This window comes from Acartia tonsa, chromosome 6 (genome assembly GCF_053477335.1).
Source record: "Acartia tonsa isolate MP-2025a chromosome 6, ASM5347733v1, whole genome shotgun sequence".
In the NCBI taxonomy this organism is placed as follows: Eukaryota; Metazoa; Arthropoda; class Copepoda; order Calanoida; family Acartiidae; genus Acartia; species Acartia tonsa.
Window position 1 is genome coordinate 18,622,477 of NC_137265.1, and position 21,155 is coordinate 18,643,631.

The 21,155-nt window shown below is 34.2% G+C and overlaps 1 protein-coding gene and 2 long non-coding RNA genes across 3 annotated transcripts; all 3 read left to right on the forward strand.

Moving 5' to 3' along the window:
- The first annotated feature begins 249 nt into the window (after window positions 1-249).
- LOC145323190 (uncharacterized) lies at window positions 250-1,842 on the forward strand. The gene is made up of 3 exons (XR_013880872.1): window positions 250-618; window positions 1,122-1,268; window positions 1,496-1,842. It is a non-coding gene; the product is annotated as an uncharacterized LOC145323190 (long non-coding RNA).
- Window positions 1,843-2,436: 594 nt separating this feature from the next.
- LOC145323189 (uncharacterized) lies at window positions 2,437-19,332 on the forward strand. Its single transcript, XR_013880871.1, has 5 exons — window positions 2,437-3,289; window positions 4,070-4,815; window positions 5,093-5,226; window positions 5,410-5,507; window positions 19,068-19,332. It is a non-coding gene; the product is annotated as an uncharacterized LOC145323189 (long non-coding RNA).
- Window positions 5,900-18,767, forward strand: LOC145323184 (uncharacterized). Its single transcript, XM_080165588.1, has 2 exons — window positions 5,900-6,287; window positions 15,828-18,767. The coding sequence occupies exon 2, from the start codon at window positions 15,859-15,861 to the stop codon at window positions 18,193-18,195; it is 2,337 nt and encodes a 778-aa protein (XP_080021714.1). The 5' UTR covers window positions 5,900-6,287; window positions 15,828-15,858; the 3' UTR covers window positions 18,196-18,767.
- Window positions 19,333-21,155: the final 1,823 nt, after the last annotated feature.

A 21,155-nucleotide genomic window follows, 5' to 3' on the forward strand; every position in this document is an offset into this window, starting at 1 on the left:
AATAAGATTTTACAATCACATTTTTTGGTTTTGTTTCCACAATTTTTGAAACCAAAACTAAAAGTCAAAGGAACCCAACTAAAAAAAAAGAGTAATAGCACTGAAGTTGGGAATGGCAGTTGCTTTAATGAGGTATAATGTGAAACATAATTCGCAGTTCCACATTGTACCTCTTTAAAGCGACTGCCATTCCAAATTTCAATGCTTTGAATCTTTTTTTTTAAAGTTGAGTTCCTTTAGTATTGGTTTCAAAAAGTGTCACACTTTTCATGTATTTAGAATAAATTTATGTATATTGTATATGTGTCTAAGTTTTTACCAAATTTTCTTGAAATAGCCACAGATGCAAATTGTGATAATCATATTAAAACCATCTAAATTTCAGGTATGACCAGCTACCGCCTGGACTCGTTGGCAGAACAATACCTGGAGGACAGGGATGGCCAGTACGCCTGCACAGTCTGTGGAAAACTCATGGTCAGGAAATATACAGCAAAGCTTCATCTCGAGTCAAAGCATTTCCCCACTGATAATGGTTATCAGTGTGATTTGTGTGACAAAACATTTAATACTTACAGTGCAATTAAGAATCACAAATTCACTTATCACCAACATTAGGTACCTAGTGAAATTAGTTAATTATTGAAGGTTGTCAATAAAGAGTCTAAAAATCATCATTCATATTTTTATCCTCCGTTTCCACACCAATATAGGCTTTTATTTCATTTTAGATATTTTTTGCATCTTTAAATATATAATATTAAATATGTGAATCAATTTACATGGAACACCAGAAACATTATTGGATGCTTTCATGGGAGGATTTTTTCTCAATGTTTTTTAGTTCGAAGATTTTTTTTCTAAAAACCTAGGAGACATTAAAACTACACATTGAAGAAACCTAGTGAAACATGAAAAACTTTGTAAACCTTGAAATAATACATTTAAAAAACATAATATTTATGGGAATCGCTAAAACTTCTTAGTGCGTGTTAACATTAAAATCTTAAATCATTTAAAACAATGGAAATCGCTAAAAATTTCTAGGACTTGTAAAAATGTTAGTTCTGGAAACATTACCTCATTGAAGCTTATATTTAATACTATTTTTATTATTTTAGGTGATAAAGCGTCCAAGTATCTGATGTATCTGTTAGAGAAGAATGGACAATTCAAATGTCTTCTGTGTGAGCACGTGTTTAAGCAAAAATTTGCCGCCAAACTTCACGTTGAGTCGCGGCATTTTCCTTCAAGCTAGTGACATTCATGTAATACTTGTATAATATATTATTACACTTATTAGGAACTGTGAAATGTTTTTTATATTTATAATATAACCTAAGTTATGGTTATTTTTTTTACCTTGAAATGTATCAAATATGATTTTCTTTGAATGTAACTTTTACTGAGGTTAAGTAAAACTGCTTTGCTTATAAATAAATATGAACTCTTAATTTAAAAAAAAACTGCCATTGATGCAATTAAAAATGTTTAGGTAGCATAGAGGCCCATCTGGACAATTTAGCTGCCAAGTATCTGACAGAACAGCAGGGGCTATTTCAGTGTGTTCTGTGTAAGCACGCGTTTAGACATAAATTTGCCGCCAAACTTCATGTTGAATCGCGGCATTGTCCTACAGACCAAGGATATTCTTGTGATTTATGTGTCAAATATTTCAATACCTATTCTGCATTGAAAAGTCATAATCATATGTATCATAAAAGTTCTAAAACTTGCTTTTAATGATATTTAGATAAATTCTTTTATTTCTATTAGATAATGATATGTGAGATAAAAGTTCACATTTTTTCCAATTTTGTCAATAAATTATCTTTTAATAAACATTTTACCTATTATTTTAGAATAAAAATAAAATAGACTTTTAGATTAAATATGTCAAGTAAATTAACTACCTATGAATTTTTAGTAAATATTTTTATTTTGTTATTGATTCTAATAAAATTATTTAGGTAGTGTAGTGGCCCGCTTAGGAGAATTAGGATCCAAGTACCTAAGAGAACAACACGGACTATTTAAATGTGTTTTGTGCGAGGACACGTTTAAACACAAATTTGCCGCCAAACTACATGTGGAGTCGCAGCACAGGCCAAGGATATTCATGTGATTTATGTGTCAAATATTTCAATACCCATTCTGCACTGAAAAGTCATAATCATTTAGATCATAAAAGTTCTAAAACTTGCTTTTAATGATAAAAAAAATTATTTATCTAGATAAACTCTTATATTTTTATGCTGTATTTGAGATAAAAATTCATATCTTTTAAATTTTGTCAATAAATTATCTTTTAATAAACATTTTACCTACTATTTTAGAATAAAAATAGAATAGACTTTTAGATTAATTATGTCAAGTAAATTAACTACCTATTATTTTTTTAGAAAATATTTTTATTTTGTTATTGATTATAATAAAATTATTTAGGAAGTGTAGAGGCCCGCTTAGAAGAATTAGGATCCAAGTACCTAAGGGAACAACATGGATTATATAAATGTGTTTTGTGCGAGCACTCGTCTAAACACAAATTTACCGCCAAACTTCATGTTGAGTCGCGGCATTTTCCTACAGATCAAGGATATTCTTGTGATATATGTGTCAAATATTTCAATACTTATTCTGCACTGAAAAATCATAACCATATGTATCATTAATCTTCAAATATTAGTTATTAGTATGATTTCACGTTTTATGTCAAATTAAAAACTAAATAAAATATTTTTAAGAAGGTATATATATAAGCAATTTTAACTTTACTGTGTTACTTTACTGTGTTAATTTTGATGGTGTGAAATAGCATTCTTTTTAGATTAGAAAGCATTAGATTATGAAAAAATCTGGATTTTTGAAAGCATGATTTCAATTAAGATCTCTGTAATACACCCAATGAAACATTTGACAAATACAAATAGATTGAAATTATGGCGTCCTATTTATTGTAAAGATTATCTCTGTACTTTGACTTTGCATATGACCATAAATATTGTAGATGAACAGCTACTTTATCTTTGTACATTAAACTTTGTAATCTTTGATGATGTCCAGGATCACCTAAACAAGGATATTATTATTGACTAGTGGAGTCATTTATTTAGTAAAACTTTATATATTGTATTAAATAGATTATAGTATAAGTCATATACAATTACACAAGGATGAATAAACTATTTTTTTTATTATAGAAGATGAAGAAATGTTCCATGCGGAAACAGACAGCTTTGAGGACCTCTGTGCTACCTACCTGACCAGAGATGAAAGTGGTCTACATCAGGCACAGATTTGGCACATTTTTCATTTAAAACTTTAAAAAAATTTTCTCTTTTTAAAGCAACTTCATAAGATCTTGTTTGGACGTTACCTATTCCTTATAACTTTCCTATTCCATAAAGTAGTAAGTTTTTTTTGTTTAGGGAAGCTTCTCATTGGTACTGGGATGGTTTTAGGCTGTTTTTCTACCCCTTTCCTCTCTCCCTATGAAAATAAGGCTGCTAGTATCTAATAAAATGAACAATAAGCAAATAGATTATATTAGTTATTATTATTATTTGATTCTTTATTTGTCTTTATCATTTACTTACAAAGATTACATTAAAAGTATAACAATATTAATTTAAAACTCATTTAAAATATTCAAGGTGGGTAAAAATTGTTTATGTACAGATATATAAAAGAATAGCATTTCAAAATTACATTAGTTAAATAAAAAAGATTTTTACAATCTGTGACATTCCCTTCGTTCAGTCATATTATTATATTAGTAAAACATTCATCGATTTATTAGGACTTGTATGTTGCACCAGATTTTCATGTTCTCTAATAAAGTGATGCTTGTAGCTGGTTAAAAAAACCATACTCACCACCCTCTTCTTTTACTGACCGATAAATAAGGTCCATATTAACAAGCTAATTTGATGACAAAATTTTACCCTGTCAACATATCCACGTATATCTTATGTCCATTACTAAAACGGATTTTTTGATTACCTACTGCCCTTTCAAGCATGTTTTTGATGTAAAATATATTGTGCATCATCTCTGAAAACGTTATTAGTGTACCCTTTGTGGCCAACAGGCTAAACGGAGGGAAAGTCTGAAGCTGCATCTTGAATCAAAACATTTCCCCACAGTTAATGCTTATCAATGTGATATATGCAATAAGATTTTGAAAACAAAGAATGCTTTTCGGACACACAAGTCGATATACCACAAGAATAGATAATGCTTATATGAATTTTGTTATTTTTTAATTTATTATAAAAATGTATTGCTTATACTAAAAGTATCTTGAAATATTGTATATGCGTATGATTTTAATTGAAATTTTTTTCAAGGTGAACAAATAAACCCTTCCCTATTTCTCTCTTGTATACAGATGTATACAGTAGCTGTGATTTTATCTGTTATTATTTATTTTAACAATTTGAATATTTTTGTATAACTCTTAATACTTTTTAAATTTATTTATGTTAATGTTTTATATTATATGCGATTGATAATAAAGATTTTTTCTTTGAATTATGTTTAAGATATTAAAATATATTAGGTACTATTTTCAAAGTTCATGAATGAATTATATTAATTGTAACTTGAACCTACTTTTTTATTAATATACCTAACAACTTTTATTGACACGTTTTTATGCTTCAGGTAAAATACCAGAATTTGCTTCCAGCCTGGATTCCCAGGCTACTGAACACCTGGAGAGAGCAGAACATGGTCAATATTGCTGCAATCTGTGTGGAAAAGTGACGCGCGACCTTTATGCCGGGAAAACGCATCTAGAGACTCATTTTCCAGGCAGGGGTGTATAGATTTTGCATGGGATCCAATGATAAAAGGGGGGGGGGATAATAAAAGATATGTAGAAGGGGGGGAAATGAAAAAACAGTAATTAAGAACTTTTTTTTCCATTTTTTTCCATCCGTGAGGGGGGGGGGGCTTGAAGTTTGAAAAATATGTAAAAAAGAATAAAGAGGACTGAAAATATTTTTCCAGGGGGTGGAGCGGGGATGAAATATTTTACAGCCGGGTAAAAAAAATAATCTTGTGCAGAATATACACCCCTGTTTTCCAGTGGAGGGTGGCTATGAGTGTGAGATATGCCACAAGAGCTACAAATCTTTGGCGAGCTATAGATCTCACAAGTCTGCTATGCATAAAAAAGCGCCAACCCAGTATGATTTGGATTTGAATGCTACAATGTGAAAAGTAAATTATATTATGCATTAAGTCTTTATGAATAAATCTTATTTTAATCAAGTTGTGAAGGTTTTGAATGTTTTGTTATAATAATGAAATTGCACAATAGTTGATTTATTTTCCTTATAAAAATAACAAATTTTGTATTTTTTTCTATTTAAATGCATAAATTAATGTGTAAATATTGTTTAGGAGAACCAGAGACCCGGCTGTATTCACTGTACACTGAGTACATGATACAAGATGAAACTGGGGTTATAACCTGTTCTATATGTCAACAAACATTTCAGGCAGGTATGCCAAATCAACTGATTTATTACTTACATGCGACTATGGCTTTACAAGTAACATATTCTGTCGTTGTTGGAATGGGTTCGAATCTTGACCCAACACTGAGTCATAACTTACGACGTTAAAATTGGTACCTACAGTTATTATCATGCATAGTTAGGACTTACTTACTGATAAAGGTCGTGTATTTGATGAGTTGGTTGTGTCTTAAGAACGATTGGCCGCGTAGTTATAAACTTCACCAAAATAAGACCTGATAATAAATTCCGTCCTCGACCTCAAGTGCAGTGGTTAACCAGGTTCATGTTTCATGTCCGTTATTTAAAAGATGGCTAATAATAATTTCTCCATAGTTTCTCCCTGTCTTTTTCTCTACGCCCTTTACTGTCTATTCAATTCCTTCCATGTATATATTTGTTGTGAAATATGTGTTCGTTTAATGATATAAGAAAATACGAAGACGACATTTGTGATTAGATAATTTTACGCGGCATTTGCGCTGTGTACTTCTTCACCCATGTGGGATAAATGCTACGTAAATTTATTATTAATTTATACTTCAACGGAAGTGGTTGTGATTTTTTATGATCGTAGCTTATTTTTATATTAGTGTTGATTTATATTATGTGATATTTCTTTGCCTGTGATTGTCGATAATGATTGGTTTTTTAAATACTACCATAATAATTTATATATTTCAGATTTAACTACGATTAAATTTGTACAAATTGTTTACCGAAATTATCTACTGCTTTTGTTGAATATTATCATAAATACAGGCATAAATTAGATTTATATCTAAAAGTAATTTCAAATGTAAGTACGTCACAGGTTTATCTAGTCGTTAATATCTCTTTATATTTATTTTTTAAGAAGTTTTTATAGCTTTAATAAGCAAAATTTCTACAGTACAAATTTAATAGTGAAAAACGATCTTAAAATCGCGTGCGTGCCTTTTTATACTATTTCGTTCATTAACTTTAAATTCATTAGCATTTTTTTAATTGAAAAAACATCTTCATCTTTATTAAAAATGCGCCACCAATTGGTATGTACTTGAGTTCTATGTTACTATTCATTCTCATTACAGGTTAGTGAATTATATAATATAGTTATAATATTGTTAAGTGCATACCACTATTTCTGCTCAAATTTAAACATCCCCTTTATTGTTATTTAAGGGATTAAGTTTAAAGGAACAGAGCCATATTATATTAAGGAAAAAGGTTTTATGTAGAACCTATTCCATTGCTCGTTTTTAAAACTCTATTGAGTTTACACACTTCTGCTCATGTTAGAACTTCGATCAAACTTTAGCATTTTGCTCGTGATCAAACCTCAATAAGTTTATGCAGTTCTGCTCGTGTCAAAACCTCATTATTGTTACTAGGGGATTTAGGTTTAGGTCAAAGGGTTATTGTTACCCTTTCCCCCCCCCCCCCATATAACTCTGGGTGGAAACTATACACTTGAGAAAGGGGTTTAATGCAGAACCCATTCTCTTGCTTGTGTTAAAACATCAAATACCATTTCTGCTCTATTTTAAGCCTCTATACATGCATTTTACTTGCTTAGTGGTAAAGATTTAAGAAAAAAGTGGTAACTAAATATCTGGAACATGGTTTATTAACCCTTCCCCCCCCCCCCCTTTTTAATTTTTATCCCCTGCCTAATTTGGTAGGTAAGGTATTGAAAGATTTGTACACTTTATCATGTACTCATTATACCCAGTCATTTAAACTCAGTTTTATTAATCCAAGTTTAATTGCATTATCATATTATATAATATTTTTTCTCATATAGAATATTTGATATTAGTATTATAATCTAGCTTATTTACCTTGTATAGTAATATTATATAATTAAGGAAAAAACTTCATTCCTAAATATTAAAAAATATTACACGCATCAGTAGGTACCTAAGTAAAATAAATATAAAACAAATAACTGACACTAGATTTAAATGAATATAGGTAACTTGATTACCCAATTCAGTTTTCTATTTATTAAATATTAGTTAAATAATCCATTAAAGGTTACACAAGTTTCAACAACAGCTAATTATTGTTAAATATAACACTTAAGATAATATAATTAAGATGAGAAAAAATTTAATAAAGTATTACATATAATACTTTAATATAATTGTGCTCCTGATTATCACATACTACAGTTTAAACAATAAAATTAAAGTTTACTTCAACAGGCTTTATTTGTCTTCAATCAGTTGTGTTCTCAATGCTAAGTTCTTTAAAGAATAGAGGTAATTGGATTACCTAATTCTAAAAGATTGTGTGATTGCTTCTTGAAAACAGAGGAAAGATGAATGATAATCCTCGCTCCAGGCGTAATACCCTCAGGTCTGCTGCAGGTTCTTCAGTTTCTCCTAGCTGTACGCCCCACAGTGGTATTACTAATCCACAGAATGTAAGGCGATTAAACCCACCTGATATAAGAGTATCTGGGATTACACCTACAGGTAGTAAGGTTGTTTCTTCTACCCCGAATCAATCACTCTCTAGGTCCACATCAGTTCTTACTCCACCTAATTACAATAGTGCCAGTGGAGATAATTATATGACTACCCCTCTCATTGATAGTGCTGGAACAGCATTGACTACCCTTCCAGAGATTCCTGACATAAAGGATGTCAAGAATGCACAGAGTCTTGAATATTACTTTGATCAGCTCTCCATTCATGTTGCATACTTTGGTACCAATCTTGGATCTGAACCAGATTGGTCTAGTCGTATACATTCTACCTATAATGCTCTTCTTGAACTAGTCTCCCCAGGTCAAATAAAGGCTTCAGAATTGAATAATCAACGCTTGATAACTAAATTCTCTTCTCTTAGCTCTCAGCTAGAAGCCCACAAACTGAAATGGTCTCTTGCTGTTGCCAGTGAAACTTCATTGTCTGATTTCAATGGATTCACATCCACACTACATGCCAATGTTTCACGGGGTACAGACCAATCAATTATTAGTAGACTGACAGCTCTGGAAGGAGACAGATTTCACCTAAAATCACTGGGACAACGATTAAGTTTAATCAGTGAGAGAGTAGGGATACTAGAACATTCACCCAATGAATTACTCAGTAGAGTAGATGTAATTGATTCATCCATTCAATCATTGAATGCATTACCTGAACAATTATCTTCTATTGAACACAGGTTAACAGATTTAGAATCTAAACACTCTGCTCATTCTAACCCTCAATCAGAGGATTTCTCCAGCTTAAAGGATCAGGTAGAACTCCTGAATAATAAGGTAGATAACCTACTCAATGTAAGTACAGGTATATCCTTAAATCAGGAATCCATTCGTGCACTTTCTACTCAGATTGTTAGCAATGCTCATTCCCTTCGTGCTGACTTCAATAGTTTCAAATCAAACATGATTAATTTGACTACATCAAAACAATCTAAGGAAGTCAATCCTGAATTCCATCAGTATTCTCCACCAGGACCAGGGGTACACAATTCCCAAACACCAATTAATCCTTTAACTCAGTCTGCTTCTAATATTAGAAATCAGAACTTTATTCATAGCACAGCGCCTGTATGTCCTACAGGCAATAATGCTAATACACAAGGTAGAGTTAGTAATTGGTTGGATTCCAATGCAGGTCATGTTCATGGCAATAAGGGTTCCGACCCCCCTGCATTTAATGGACAACATAATTTCAAACCCATCAGTCCCCAGGTTGAATTCATGAATAGGCCGGTTCATCATGGAAACATATCTGTTAATAATGATGATAACAATTCTGTGCATAGTAGTGTAGTCAGTACACTTAATCTGCAGGGTAAACTTCTCCAAGATCAAATGAATGGTCTAGTAAATCTTCTCTCCCCTTCAATCAGTGATGAGCTATCCAAGCATGATATTCTTGATCTTCACAAAAACAAGGTTGTTGCTGTTGAAATGCAAACACGAGATCTTAATCGTGCATTAAGAGATTATTGCAAAACTCCAGGTTTTTCCTACAGTTTTGGAGAGAGAGTCTCAGATGTTATAAGTGATGCCATTAAGTGGACATCAAAAATTCGTGAGTTGTATCAGTCTAAAGGTGCTTCTCGAAAATCACAGGGAAACATGCTCTATGATACCATCCCAGTCTTTGATAATAATTCAGACATAGACATCTTTGATTTTCTTAAGAGATTTGAAGCATCCACTGAGGACTTTGAATTTGATCATGAGCGAGCTCTTCTTCTTTACAACAAATTCCTGAGTCCAGTATTACAGGAGGAAACCACAAAGTTTAAGAATGATTATGATGCACTGAAAAGGACTCTCATACACAGGTATGGAGATCCTAAAACAATAATGCACAATCTGCTCTCACCTGTAACCAAGGATCACATTCCTGACTCTTCTGACATTGTCAAATCACTTTCTTATTTAAGAAAACTTCAGAGCACTCTGGAGAAAATCAGCTCCATGCTTAGTGCAAAAGACAATGAGGATGTAGAGTCCTACATCTATTCTCAGGATTTTTTGCATCATTTGTTAACTCTTGTTCCCCAGGATGCTAAAAATGAATTCTTTAAGATAATGGATAGATGTAATGAAGATACCATTCGCATAAAGGGACGGACTGCTTTCAAGCTTCTTCTAAATTCTGTCAATGAGGCTTACCAACTTGCAGATAGATCTTGTCGTACCAAGGCTAACATTGCTCCACCTTCTAAGGCTAAGAAAGAACCAGAAAGGGCTAGACAAGTGAAAACTTTTCATGCCAATGAAACTGGCAATGAGTCTGATGATTCTAATGATTCACACTCTACTTACACTTCGGCTATTGGACCAAATCAGGCTCTATTTGAAAGAAAAGAAGCCAAGCCTCCTAAGCCGGTAAGTAAAACCAAGTTTCCATGTCTTATCCCAAACCACAAGCATTCCATTGCTGAGTGTAGAGAATTTTTTCTTAAAACCCCACTGGAGCGTGTTGAGCTTAAAAAGAAGTTTAGGTATAGATATTGTTCCACTTGTTTACAATCCTCTGAATTATGCAAGGGCAGGACATGTGGGAATAATGAAGTTCCTGATGTTCTTGTCTGTAATGATTGTAGAATCCAAAGCAAACCAGGTAGACCAAGAATACCATTCTGTGTCCTCTTTTGCTTTTCAGATAAGCATCAGAAACCATCCAATGCCAGTCTTCTTGAAGGCTTGGAAAAGTACATTCCTGGCTTTCAGTCATCTCTTCTTAAAACACCTGTTATTCTAGCTTCGCACTTCCAGGTCCTAAGTTCATCAAAATCTGCTCCAAAACCTAAATCACTGTCCCGCCCAATGAATCCTAATGAATCTCCTCCTGTCTTTAACACCTGCACTGGTGATCAGGAAGATTCTTCTGATATTGAGTGTGTCAAAGAAACTTATGAAGATAGTATTGCAGTTATGCAGACCCTTAACATTAAGGGTCGGCACGTCTTAACTCTCTTTGACAGAGGAGCCAATCAGCACCTTGTAGAAGGTCAATTGGCTGAGGAGTTATCCTTCAAGGTTGTTAATGAAGAACCTGCTGCTATTGGAGTTGTTAGTGGAGGTAACATATGGACTTCGTATGGTTCATACTCAACCTTCTTAGGCCCTAATTCTAAGGGCAAATATTATGAAATCATTGCACAAGGCATGTCTGCCATTACCTCTAGTTTCCCAAGGTATGATCTTGCTGAGCTTAATACTGAAGCAATACAGCACTCCAACCTTCCCCTTGAAACTAAACTCCCACCTTACATTGGAGGAGATAGAGTCAAACTTCTAATTGGTTTAAAGGCTTCTGAAATGGAACCGGAGTGTGTTTTTGTCATTCCAAATGGTGTAGGTATCTACAAAAGCCAATTTATTGATGCTCATGGATCTAGATATTGTTATGGTGGTCCCAGCAAGATTTTCACTGCTGTCAATAAACGTTTTAATGGCAGTGTAAATTTCATGACTGTTTTCTTCACTCAGGCTATTTCTCAGTATAGAAGTTCCTTGTATCCTTCTATCATGAGCAACTTGGAACCAAATCTTGTTGACACTGGGCATGGTGTGCACTTGGTTGCTGATCCAATTCTTGACTATTCTCAAAAGTCTTGTTCAGGTCATGATTTCTTTCCAACTCCTCTTACTTGTAAAGATTTTACAGAGGCTGGTAAACCTGTTGAAGATGAAGAAGCTATTAGTTCTGCTGACTGTCCTCTTAATCACTGTATCTGCATTGCTACCTCTTATGCTTACAAAGCTAAGATTCCATTGTCTAAACAGAGAGATTACCTTGATGAGGATGATATTGACGAAACAATCAACTACCGGTGTGATCAATGCCAAAAATGCAAATGTAATTCCTCCAATCGCCTCAAAATGATCTCTTTAAATGAAAAAATTGAGCAGGAGCAAATTAAAGCATCTGTGCATGTTAATCTTGAAAAGGAAAGGGTTGAAGTTGACTTGCCATTTATCAAGGATCCAGATAAATATCTTTCAGAAAAACATGGAGGTAATGACAATTACTCTCAGGCTCATCGTGTTTACAAATCTCAGTGTCGCTTTCCTGACTCTGTTAAAGATGAGATCCGTAACGTTCACAGTGACCTTATAGAGAAAGGATTTCTGAAGAAGTTGAGTGATCTTCCTCCTGAACACCAATCACTGGTAGGAGGTAATAGATTCTCACACTTCATGCCTTGGCGCATAGTGCGAAAGGACTCTACCACAACGCCGGTCAGGCTTGTGGTAGACCCTAGCATGTCAGGTCTTAATTTGTGTCTTGCTAAAGGTGAAAATAGGATGCGTAAGATTAATGATATTTTAGTCAGAGCAAGATGTCGGAAGTATCTTTGGAGCTCTGACATTTCAAAGTTATATAACCGACTATACCTTAAACCATCCTCTTATACATATCAGCTGTTCCTTTTCCATACTAGTCTTGATCCAAATATTCCACCAGAAGTCTATGTTCTTGTTCGGTGTTGGTATGGTGTTACAAGCAGTGCAAACCAAGCAACATATGCCTTAGAGGAGCTATCCCGTCTCCTAAAGGATGAATATCCACTTGCTTTTGAAGTTATACATTCTGACATGTATGTTGATGACCTTTTACCTGGTTCTTCTTCTCTAGAAATTGTAAATGAACAAATTAGACAGGTATCAGAGGTTCTCCAAAAGGGTGGATTCTTTCCTAAATTCATTATCCAATCTGGTCAAGAGATCCAGGAAGAATTCATTCGAATTTTAGGATATAAATGGAATGTCATGGAGGATTCTATTGCCCCTGGTTTCACAGAATTAAATTTTTCTAAGAAGAAACGGGGTATGAAGGCCCCCAACCCCTTCCCAATCCGGGATCCATCTGATGTTGTTAAAATTCTTGATTCTGTTGACCTCACAAGGAGAACTGCTGTTTCAAAGACTGCTGAGTTGTTTGACCCATTAGGAAAATGGGAACCTTATAAAATCCAACTAAAACTGGGTCTTCAGCTCTTGAATGGAATGGATTGGGATTTACCATTGTCACAGGAAAATCAGGATTTTTGGCTGTCTAAATTCCAGGAATTCCTTGAAATTCCAAACATGAAGGTTGAGAGATACATTTTTCCACCTGATGTGCCTGCTGAAAATATAAGACTTCTATGTCTTAGTGATGCTGCAGAAAATGCAGGAGGTGGCTGTATCTATGCTGGTGTCAAACTTCCTGATGGCTCATTTAGTTGTAAGCTTCTTGCTTCAAGAAGCAAGCTCTTGAAAGAGAGTATACCAAGAAATGAACTTGAGTCAATTCGTATCACTGCAGGTCTAGCTTATGATGTCAAGCAAGCTCTTGGGGATTTAGTAACTGATGTAATCTTTGTTACAGATTCATCTGTTGCCCTCAGCTGGTGTCAAAACACAAATAAGAGACTCAGGTTATATTGTCTTAACCGTGTTGCAGAGATTCGTCGTCTTATTTTCTCTATTTGTGGCAAGTCTGACAGCCTTCCTCTTTTTCACATTGATGGTAAGCTTAATTTAGCTGATCTTCTCACCAAGCCTAACAATATTTCTCCCAAAGATATATCATACAGTAGTGATTGGCATTCAGGGCTTTCATGGATGTTAAAACCCAAACAGGACATGCCACTGACTTCATTTGAACAAATTCAAATATCTTCTCAGCAAAACCAGGCAATAAGCACTGAATACTTTCCAGAAGTAAGTCTTCCTTCACAGAACAATCAAGATGTTGTGTTTTCTGCTATACATTGTGATGGCTGTCATGAAACCAATGGTCATTTCTCCATTCATGATTGTCATGGTTCGTCACTAGAGAATCTTCATTGCCTTAACTGTTCCTGCTCATCACATTCTTCTGTTTTCTTTCAATCTGGGAAAGGTGCTGCACTTATAGATATTCTATCAACAGGTTACTCAAAGGCTATTTCAGTCATGTCCAGAGTAAATGATTTTATATGGTCACTGAAACACAAGGTACATACAAGCAAGGGAATTATTCGTTCCCAGCTATGCAAAAAGTGTACTACAATTGAACTTACTAATGGAATACAAGTTGAATATGATAAGTTCCTCATGAAGGAATCAAAGGACTATTTCTTTCGCCTGGAATCCTCTAGATTATCCAAAGTCTTGCCTCCAGCAAAGCTTAAAGGTTTTATCTTAAAAGATGGCATTTATTTTAATAAGAGCCGTATAGATCAGGATGCCAAAGTTGTAACAGAGGATCTTGATTTCTCTATCTTCTTTGATGGTCAGGACATTCATTCATCACTGCCTGTTGTTTCTTCAGATTCTGAACTTTTCTATTCTATTCTGATGCACATTCATCATAATGTCCGTAGACACAGTGGCACAGAGGCTACATTGCGAGAATTGACTAAGGTTGTCTTCCCTATTGGCAATGCCAGAAAAATTGTTTTAGCTGTGCGTAAACACTGTCCCAGATGTAGACTGATTCTAAGAAAAACATTTGAGCTGGAAATGGGAAATCATCCCCAATCTAGATACCAAATTGTTCCTGCTTTCTACCATAGTATGTGTGACATAGTGTATGGTTTCAAAGGCAAACCTTTTAAAACTGCTCGCAAACCAGAACTAAAGATTTATGGACTTGTTATTGTCTGTATCTTGACTTCTGCAACTAGTATTCTTGCACTTGAGGGAATAGAAACACAAGACATTGTTCTTGCATTAGAACGCCATTCTGCTCGTCATGGTGTTCCTGCTGCTTTGTACCTTGATCAAGGTACTCAATTGACTTCTCTTAATAAGCTTGAAGTGTCTCTACGAGACGCAAATTCACAGCTGCGTGAATCATTAGGCTTAAAAATACTTCCGTCAATTGCAAAGAACCACATGTCAAGAGGTCGTGTTGAAAGAAAAATTCGTTCTCTTAGAGACATGCTCAAAAAAGTTGCTATTGACACTGCTGTTGCCATGACCCCACTTCAATGGGATACAATATTTGCTAGGATGTCTTCAGATATTGATGATATCCCCATGGCTAGGTCTGATAACCAATCTCATCTAGACTTTGGATGGGAGCTCCTTACTCCCAACCGATTCAAGCTTGGTAGAGCTAATAACCGCTCTATTCATGGTCCATTGATCATTTCTGAAAGTACTTCACCTACTCAGTTATTGAAAAGAGTTCATGATATCCAACGCTATTGGTACCAACTTCTTCTTGACAGGCTTCATCATTTGATACCTAAACCTGATAATTGGTCCAAATCAGATGAGGTAAAACTTCAGGATATTGTTGTTTTTCGTTTTAAAGATAATGTTAATAGCAAAATGGAAGTTTGGAAAATTGGTAAAGTTGTAGAAATACTGAAGGAAGGACGAGGAGTTATTATCTCCTATCCTCAAATCTTGCCTAATGGTGTCAGTAAATTATCAGTAGTCAACAGATCTGTAAGAGATATCTGTTTAGTGTCTTCAATTGATGATTTGAATCTAAACTCCAAGGAGTTTTTTGATAAAATAAAGAAGATAAATTGATTGTTTTTTTTAATATAAAAATGATAAAAAAATAAAAAAAAAAAAGATAAAATTAAAAAAGAATTTAAAAAAAAAATTATAGAAGTATACATATTGTATTTAAAATATACTGTACTATAGTTAATAATCATATATAGTGTTTTTTTTGTATGTGTATGGTGGTTAAAATTGATATTAAGATGGAGATGTTTTTCCTATTTTTAGCATCATTTTATAACATTTCATTATTTTTATGAAGATATCAATCTTCTAGTTGAGATGAATACGGGTAAGTTGATCACCCAATTCAATTACTTAATTATCTAATTATGGTTGTCTATCAGAGGTTCCAGCTTGGTGGATTCCATTGTCAAGATGTCTACTCTCTACAAAGAGTATAGATGTAAAGGATATAATCCTTTTGATTTTACCAACAAGATATTCTTCCCTGCCTGGGAGAATAATTGTAAGGAGCGTTATAATGCATTTCTTTCTGATGTCATCTCTAATTACGATGATGTTGATAAACGTTCTCAGAGAGATTATCATTGGATAGAGACTGAGGGTGGTTGTTTGAAAACTGCTCTTCGCATTGATATGGATTACCACCAATCTTGGTGTCAACCAAAGCTGGATACAAGTTATACTAGTGCTAAACTGCATATGAGTATATTTAATCTAGCTCGCTTCAATGTTGATGACTTTCGCGAGTCATCTGCTGACTTTTGGAGCAAACAGGAAGAAAGAAGAGCTCTTAAGCTTAATTCTCCTTCACTTCCTTTCTACTTACTGGCCATCAAGATCCCTAAGCATATGTATGAGCTGCTTCTCAAGGGGTCTAATGAACTGGTCATTGATTATTCCAAATACAGTGCTGAGGATCTCATTGATGTTCCTTCACATTTCATTGTGTTTGATGGACAGTTCTCTGCCATTACTGTGGCTTTCCCATTTGTTGAAGAAGACATTAGTGATACTATTAAACGTATTACATTCAATCCTAATGTTGTCCCTCATGATGAACTTATTAAGTTTTTGGGTAAGCTCCCAATTCTGTATTCGGATGAGACTCATAGAAGCATATTGACCTTGAGAGGGTTTCTCAGAGAGATGTATGGAGTATTTGTGGATTTGCGTGGTTTTGACCTTGGTTCTCTTGCAGTAACTGCTGGTTGCAAATTGGACGACTATAGTCTGTTCAGTTTATCAAGTGTGGTCATTGGCAACTCCTTTCAAACAGAAGATTGCCGGGTTTCAAGTCTTGCTAGTCCTGGAAGGCTCCAAATGAATATTAATATGCTTCTACAAAAGTTGTATAAGATAACAGGTGTTTATGATGTTCTAATTGGTCATATTCTTAGAACCTGTTTTCCTGATCCTGTTGTGGTCCTGACTTCTTTCAAACTGACTCAGCTTCAGTTTATATCCTGGTTTACTGAGTTCATTGCAGAAGCATTGAAAAGAGCTTATATTGTTAGTTACCAACAAGCCGAATCAGAATGTGAGAGAGATAGACTCTCTATGACTAGGTCTCTGAATGAGAAGGATGAAAAGATCATTGCTCTTGCCAAGTTATGCATAGATGTTCCTGCTTTGCAATATGGTGGTCCTCGCTACCTTCACCATATTCGTTACTTGTTCTGGAATCAGTATCATGTTATTGAGGATCTTATCAAGTCTGGAGAAATGGCTTCCTCTGTAAGCAAGACTCCTGATGTTATGACTCCTCTTGATTATCATTACATAATGTTTGGAAGACATTACCGTAATGATGATGATTCTGGCAAACCTTTAAAGCCTGGAAGGTATGGTTTGCAGCCTAGCCCTCAGTGCTCCAATGTTATGTCTACTGATTCTGTCTTTGAAGATGTTTGTCGTCTATCCTCGTTTGATAGTCGTCCATACATTCATACTCATCTTGAGTGGGGAAGACTAAACCCTCATTTAATTGGAGATCTCTTTGATGATATGAATCGTTTGTCTAATCATGATCTAACAGTATTTTGGGTGACTAATCCCAGAGTCTATACAGGATTGAGAAATATTATTGACAAACTCTATGTCAATTTTAAGAGAGTTGAGAGGTTGGAATTCTTGTTGACTCGTTCTAGAGAAAATGTGTTGCAGCAGCAAATTGCTGAAGAAAAAAAGTTTGCTAATCTTCATGCTCAAGATAATGTGGAACAGGCTGATTTTCTGCTACAGCAACATAGAGTTGATCTAGTGAATCACCATTCTTCATCTGATGACCCTATTCCTTCAGGTATACATCAAGCTGTTTTCAGACAGGTACCTGGAAAAAATACGGCTAGAAATCGGCTCTGGAATGAGAAGAGGAAGGCTAAATACAAGAGGGCCAGTCAACGTAAATGCTATCCTAGTTATTATTTCACTAGAAGATCTAAACGTAAAGCTGCTATGTTAAATGTCCTTGAGGATAGAACCAAGTCTACTTATGCATCTTCTCAATCTAGCCAACCAAAACCTTCTGGTAATAGTCAACCTGGACCATCTGGTAGTTGTCACTCTGGACCATCTACTAGCAGACAATATGGATCATCTAGCGGCTATCAATCTGGGTCATCTACATCCAGTAATGCTGGTAGGAATTCTGCTCCATCCCGTTTGAAGAGGGCTGCTAATTTTGATCTCAGATCATTATTACCTTGTAAGAAGGAGATACAGATGTGGGAAGATGTTCTTAATTATTAAGGTAATTTATTCCAGTAGAGGTTTTATTACAACCTAACTGGTAATTTCCTTTATTAAGTCATGGTTTTTACAAGAGATTCATATGTATTTCTATTTGTCAGTAGAGGTTATTGTAAATCTAACTGCAAATATGAGTCATTTAATGTTATTTTAGTACAGGTTTCATTACAACCTAACTAAATACAATACTATAATAAATCTTATTATCAGTAGAGGTTTCATTTAAGAACCTAACTGGATAAGGAAATGTCGTTTTTTTTGTATTTTCATCTTTTGTTGCGGGAGTGTTGTGAAATATGTGTTCGTTTAATGATATAAGAAAATACGAAGACGACATTTGTGATTAGATAATTTTACGCGGCATTTGCGCTGTGTACTTCTTCACCCATGTGGGATAAATGCTACGTAAATTTATTATTAATTTATACTTCAACGGAAGTGGTTGTGATTTTTTATGATCGTAGCTTATTTTTATATTAGTGTTGATTTATATTATGTGATATTTCTTTGCCTGTGATTGTCGATAATGATTGGTTTTTTAAATACTACCATAATAATTTATATATTTCAGATTTAACTACGATTAAATTTGTACAAATTGTTTACCGAAATTATCTACTGCTTTTGTTGAATATTATCATAAATACAGGCATAAATTAGATTTATATCTAAAAGTAATTTCAAATGTAAGTACGTCACAGGTTTATCTAGTCGTTAATATCTCTTTATATTTATTTTTTAAGAAGTTTTTATAGCTTTAATAAGCAAAATTTCTACAATATTATAATTTCTTTTGATATTCAAAGTGAGTTATAGAGAACTAGTAGACTTACAACAAATGAAATAATTTGGCAATTATCAATGCAATACAGGCGCCAAATCGAGCACAACTCCACCTGGAGTCAATACATTTCCCAACTGAGGATGCATACTCATGTGAATTTTGTGAGAAAACATTCAAGACTAAAATTGCCTATCGGGTGCACAAATCAACCTACCACAAGGGATGGAAGGCCAGAATTTGACCAAATAAAATTAAATGTGAAATATTTGTAATGATAAAACAGTCCTATAAGCAACATAATATGCAAAATTTATTTTTAGTAATAAAATAAATCTATATTTTTTAGCTATATTAAATATATTAAATTTTTCATCAAAATAGGATTACTTTTAGAACAGTAAGTTTGTTGAAAGAAAAACTATTTTGTCTGTAATGTTACGTATCCTGTTCAACAAAATAGACATTTATCATTCGCGGAAAAGATGTAGACAAAACAGCTTTACATCAGATGAAAAATCTTTCCTAGCTGGATATGGTTGTTTAATAAGAACAAGAATCCTATGATATAAAGTATTATTTTTTTTTGTCTGAAGCTAAAGATGAAGAAAACTGGTAGTCCGAATTAATTGTACTTTTCTATTCAAAAGGTATAATTGATAACACGCCACTGCACTGCTAATATTTATTAACATTTATAATATTGCAGGGGTGCTACAAAGATGGGAAGATCTTGACCGCTACATGGATACAACCACATCCGGACATCATTATTGTAAAGTCTGTGCCAGGTTCAAGCACAAGGGCCGCAGGCAGGTCAGGGTGCACATTGAGGCTGTACACTTCAGGGGCTCCTTTGTGCATGATTGTCAGTATTGTAGTGAACAGTTTGACTGTAGGAAGACCTTGGAGAATCATGTTTATACTAATCATAAGCAAATGAAGGCAATGAAGTTCAGTTTTTAAAGCAATCCAGGGTCCACATTGAGGCTGTGCACTTCAGGGGCTCCTTTGTGCATGATTGTCAATATTGTACTGAACAGTTTGACTTCAGGAAGACTTTAGAAAATCATATGTTGTTGTTGTAGCCATGATTCTCTGAAGTTAGGACTCAGATGCACACGGAGACTGGAAGTGAGAATCCTTTGGCCAATCTTAGATTGGTAAGATTCGCGCACAGCTGATTGTATTCTATGTTACATTACAAGCTGACCCGCAATTATCGTGGAAGCTACTCAATTATTACATCACCCTGGCCTAGAGTTTTGGCAGGTGTTCCATATTAAGCCACCCTAATTAATGGCACTCTCATACGAGGAGCATGGATGAGGGAAAGCATGGTTAGAGCTGCTTGATTTGTAGAATCCTATCTTCCTACAAATCTCCCCCCTTACAACCCTAGGGCATCTTAGGGAAGGTTGCGTGATCATAATCTGACAAATTGCGACAGCATTTGTCAACTAAGTGCAAAGTCTTTGTGGGAACTTGAACTCGGTTTCTTCCAACCACAGCGTAGTGCGCTAATCACAACACTATGGGACACCCCAATCATATGTATACTAATTATAAGCAAATGAAGGCCATGAAATTCAGTTTGTAACTTTATTTCATAGGTGCTTCGTTCCGAACGATTACCAATGGCCAATCAAAATAGCTAAACAACCAATAAAATCAAATATTTTTTTTTATGATTTTAAACGTATCAAAATTTTTGTCATATGTAAAGTAAAATATAAATTAAGTAGGTAAATGAAAGCTTTTCTCACTTTAGTTTTGTTATCTCTTTCTAATAAATGTTCTAAGTAGGTACTTAGTATTAAAGTTGATTTTTTTATCTCTAATAATTTTTGGAAAATTTTTTTGAAGAAATTCCTATAGGGAAAAAGAATCTTGTATGTGTTTGGCTTGAAATAATTCTATATTTTAGTTATATTATTACTTTTAATGATATGATTTTTGTTTATTTTATTAGTTGGAATTTTTCTATTTTCTTGTTATATATGTGAAATATCATTTCTATAATGTAGTAATTTCTTTCAACACATTTATTGGTGAATTCCGATAAGTATCGAGCACTGAACCCCCTCCTTTTTTTAGAATAAATTTTAAAAAATTAAGGGGGTTTCTGATTAAGTTTCTTTTCCTATGCCTAACCCCTCCGAGAGGCATATCTCCATAG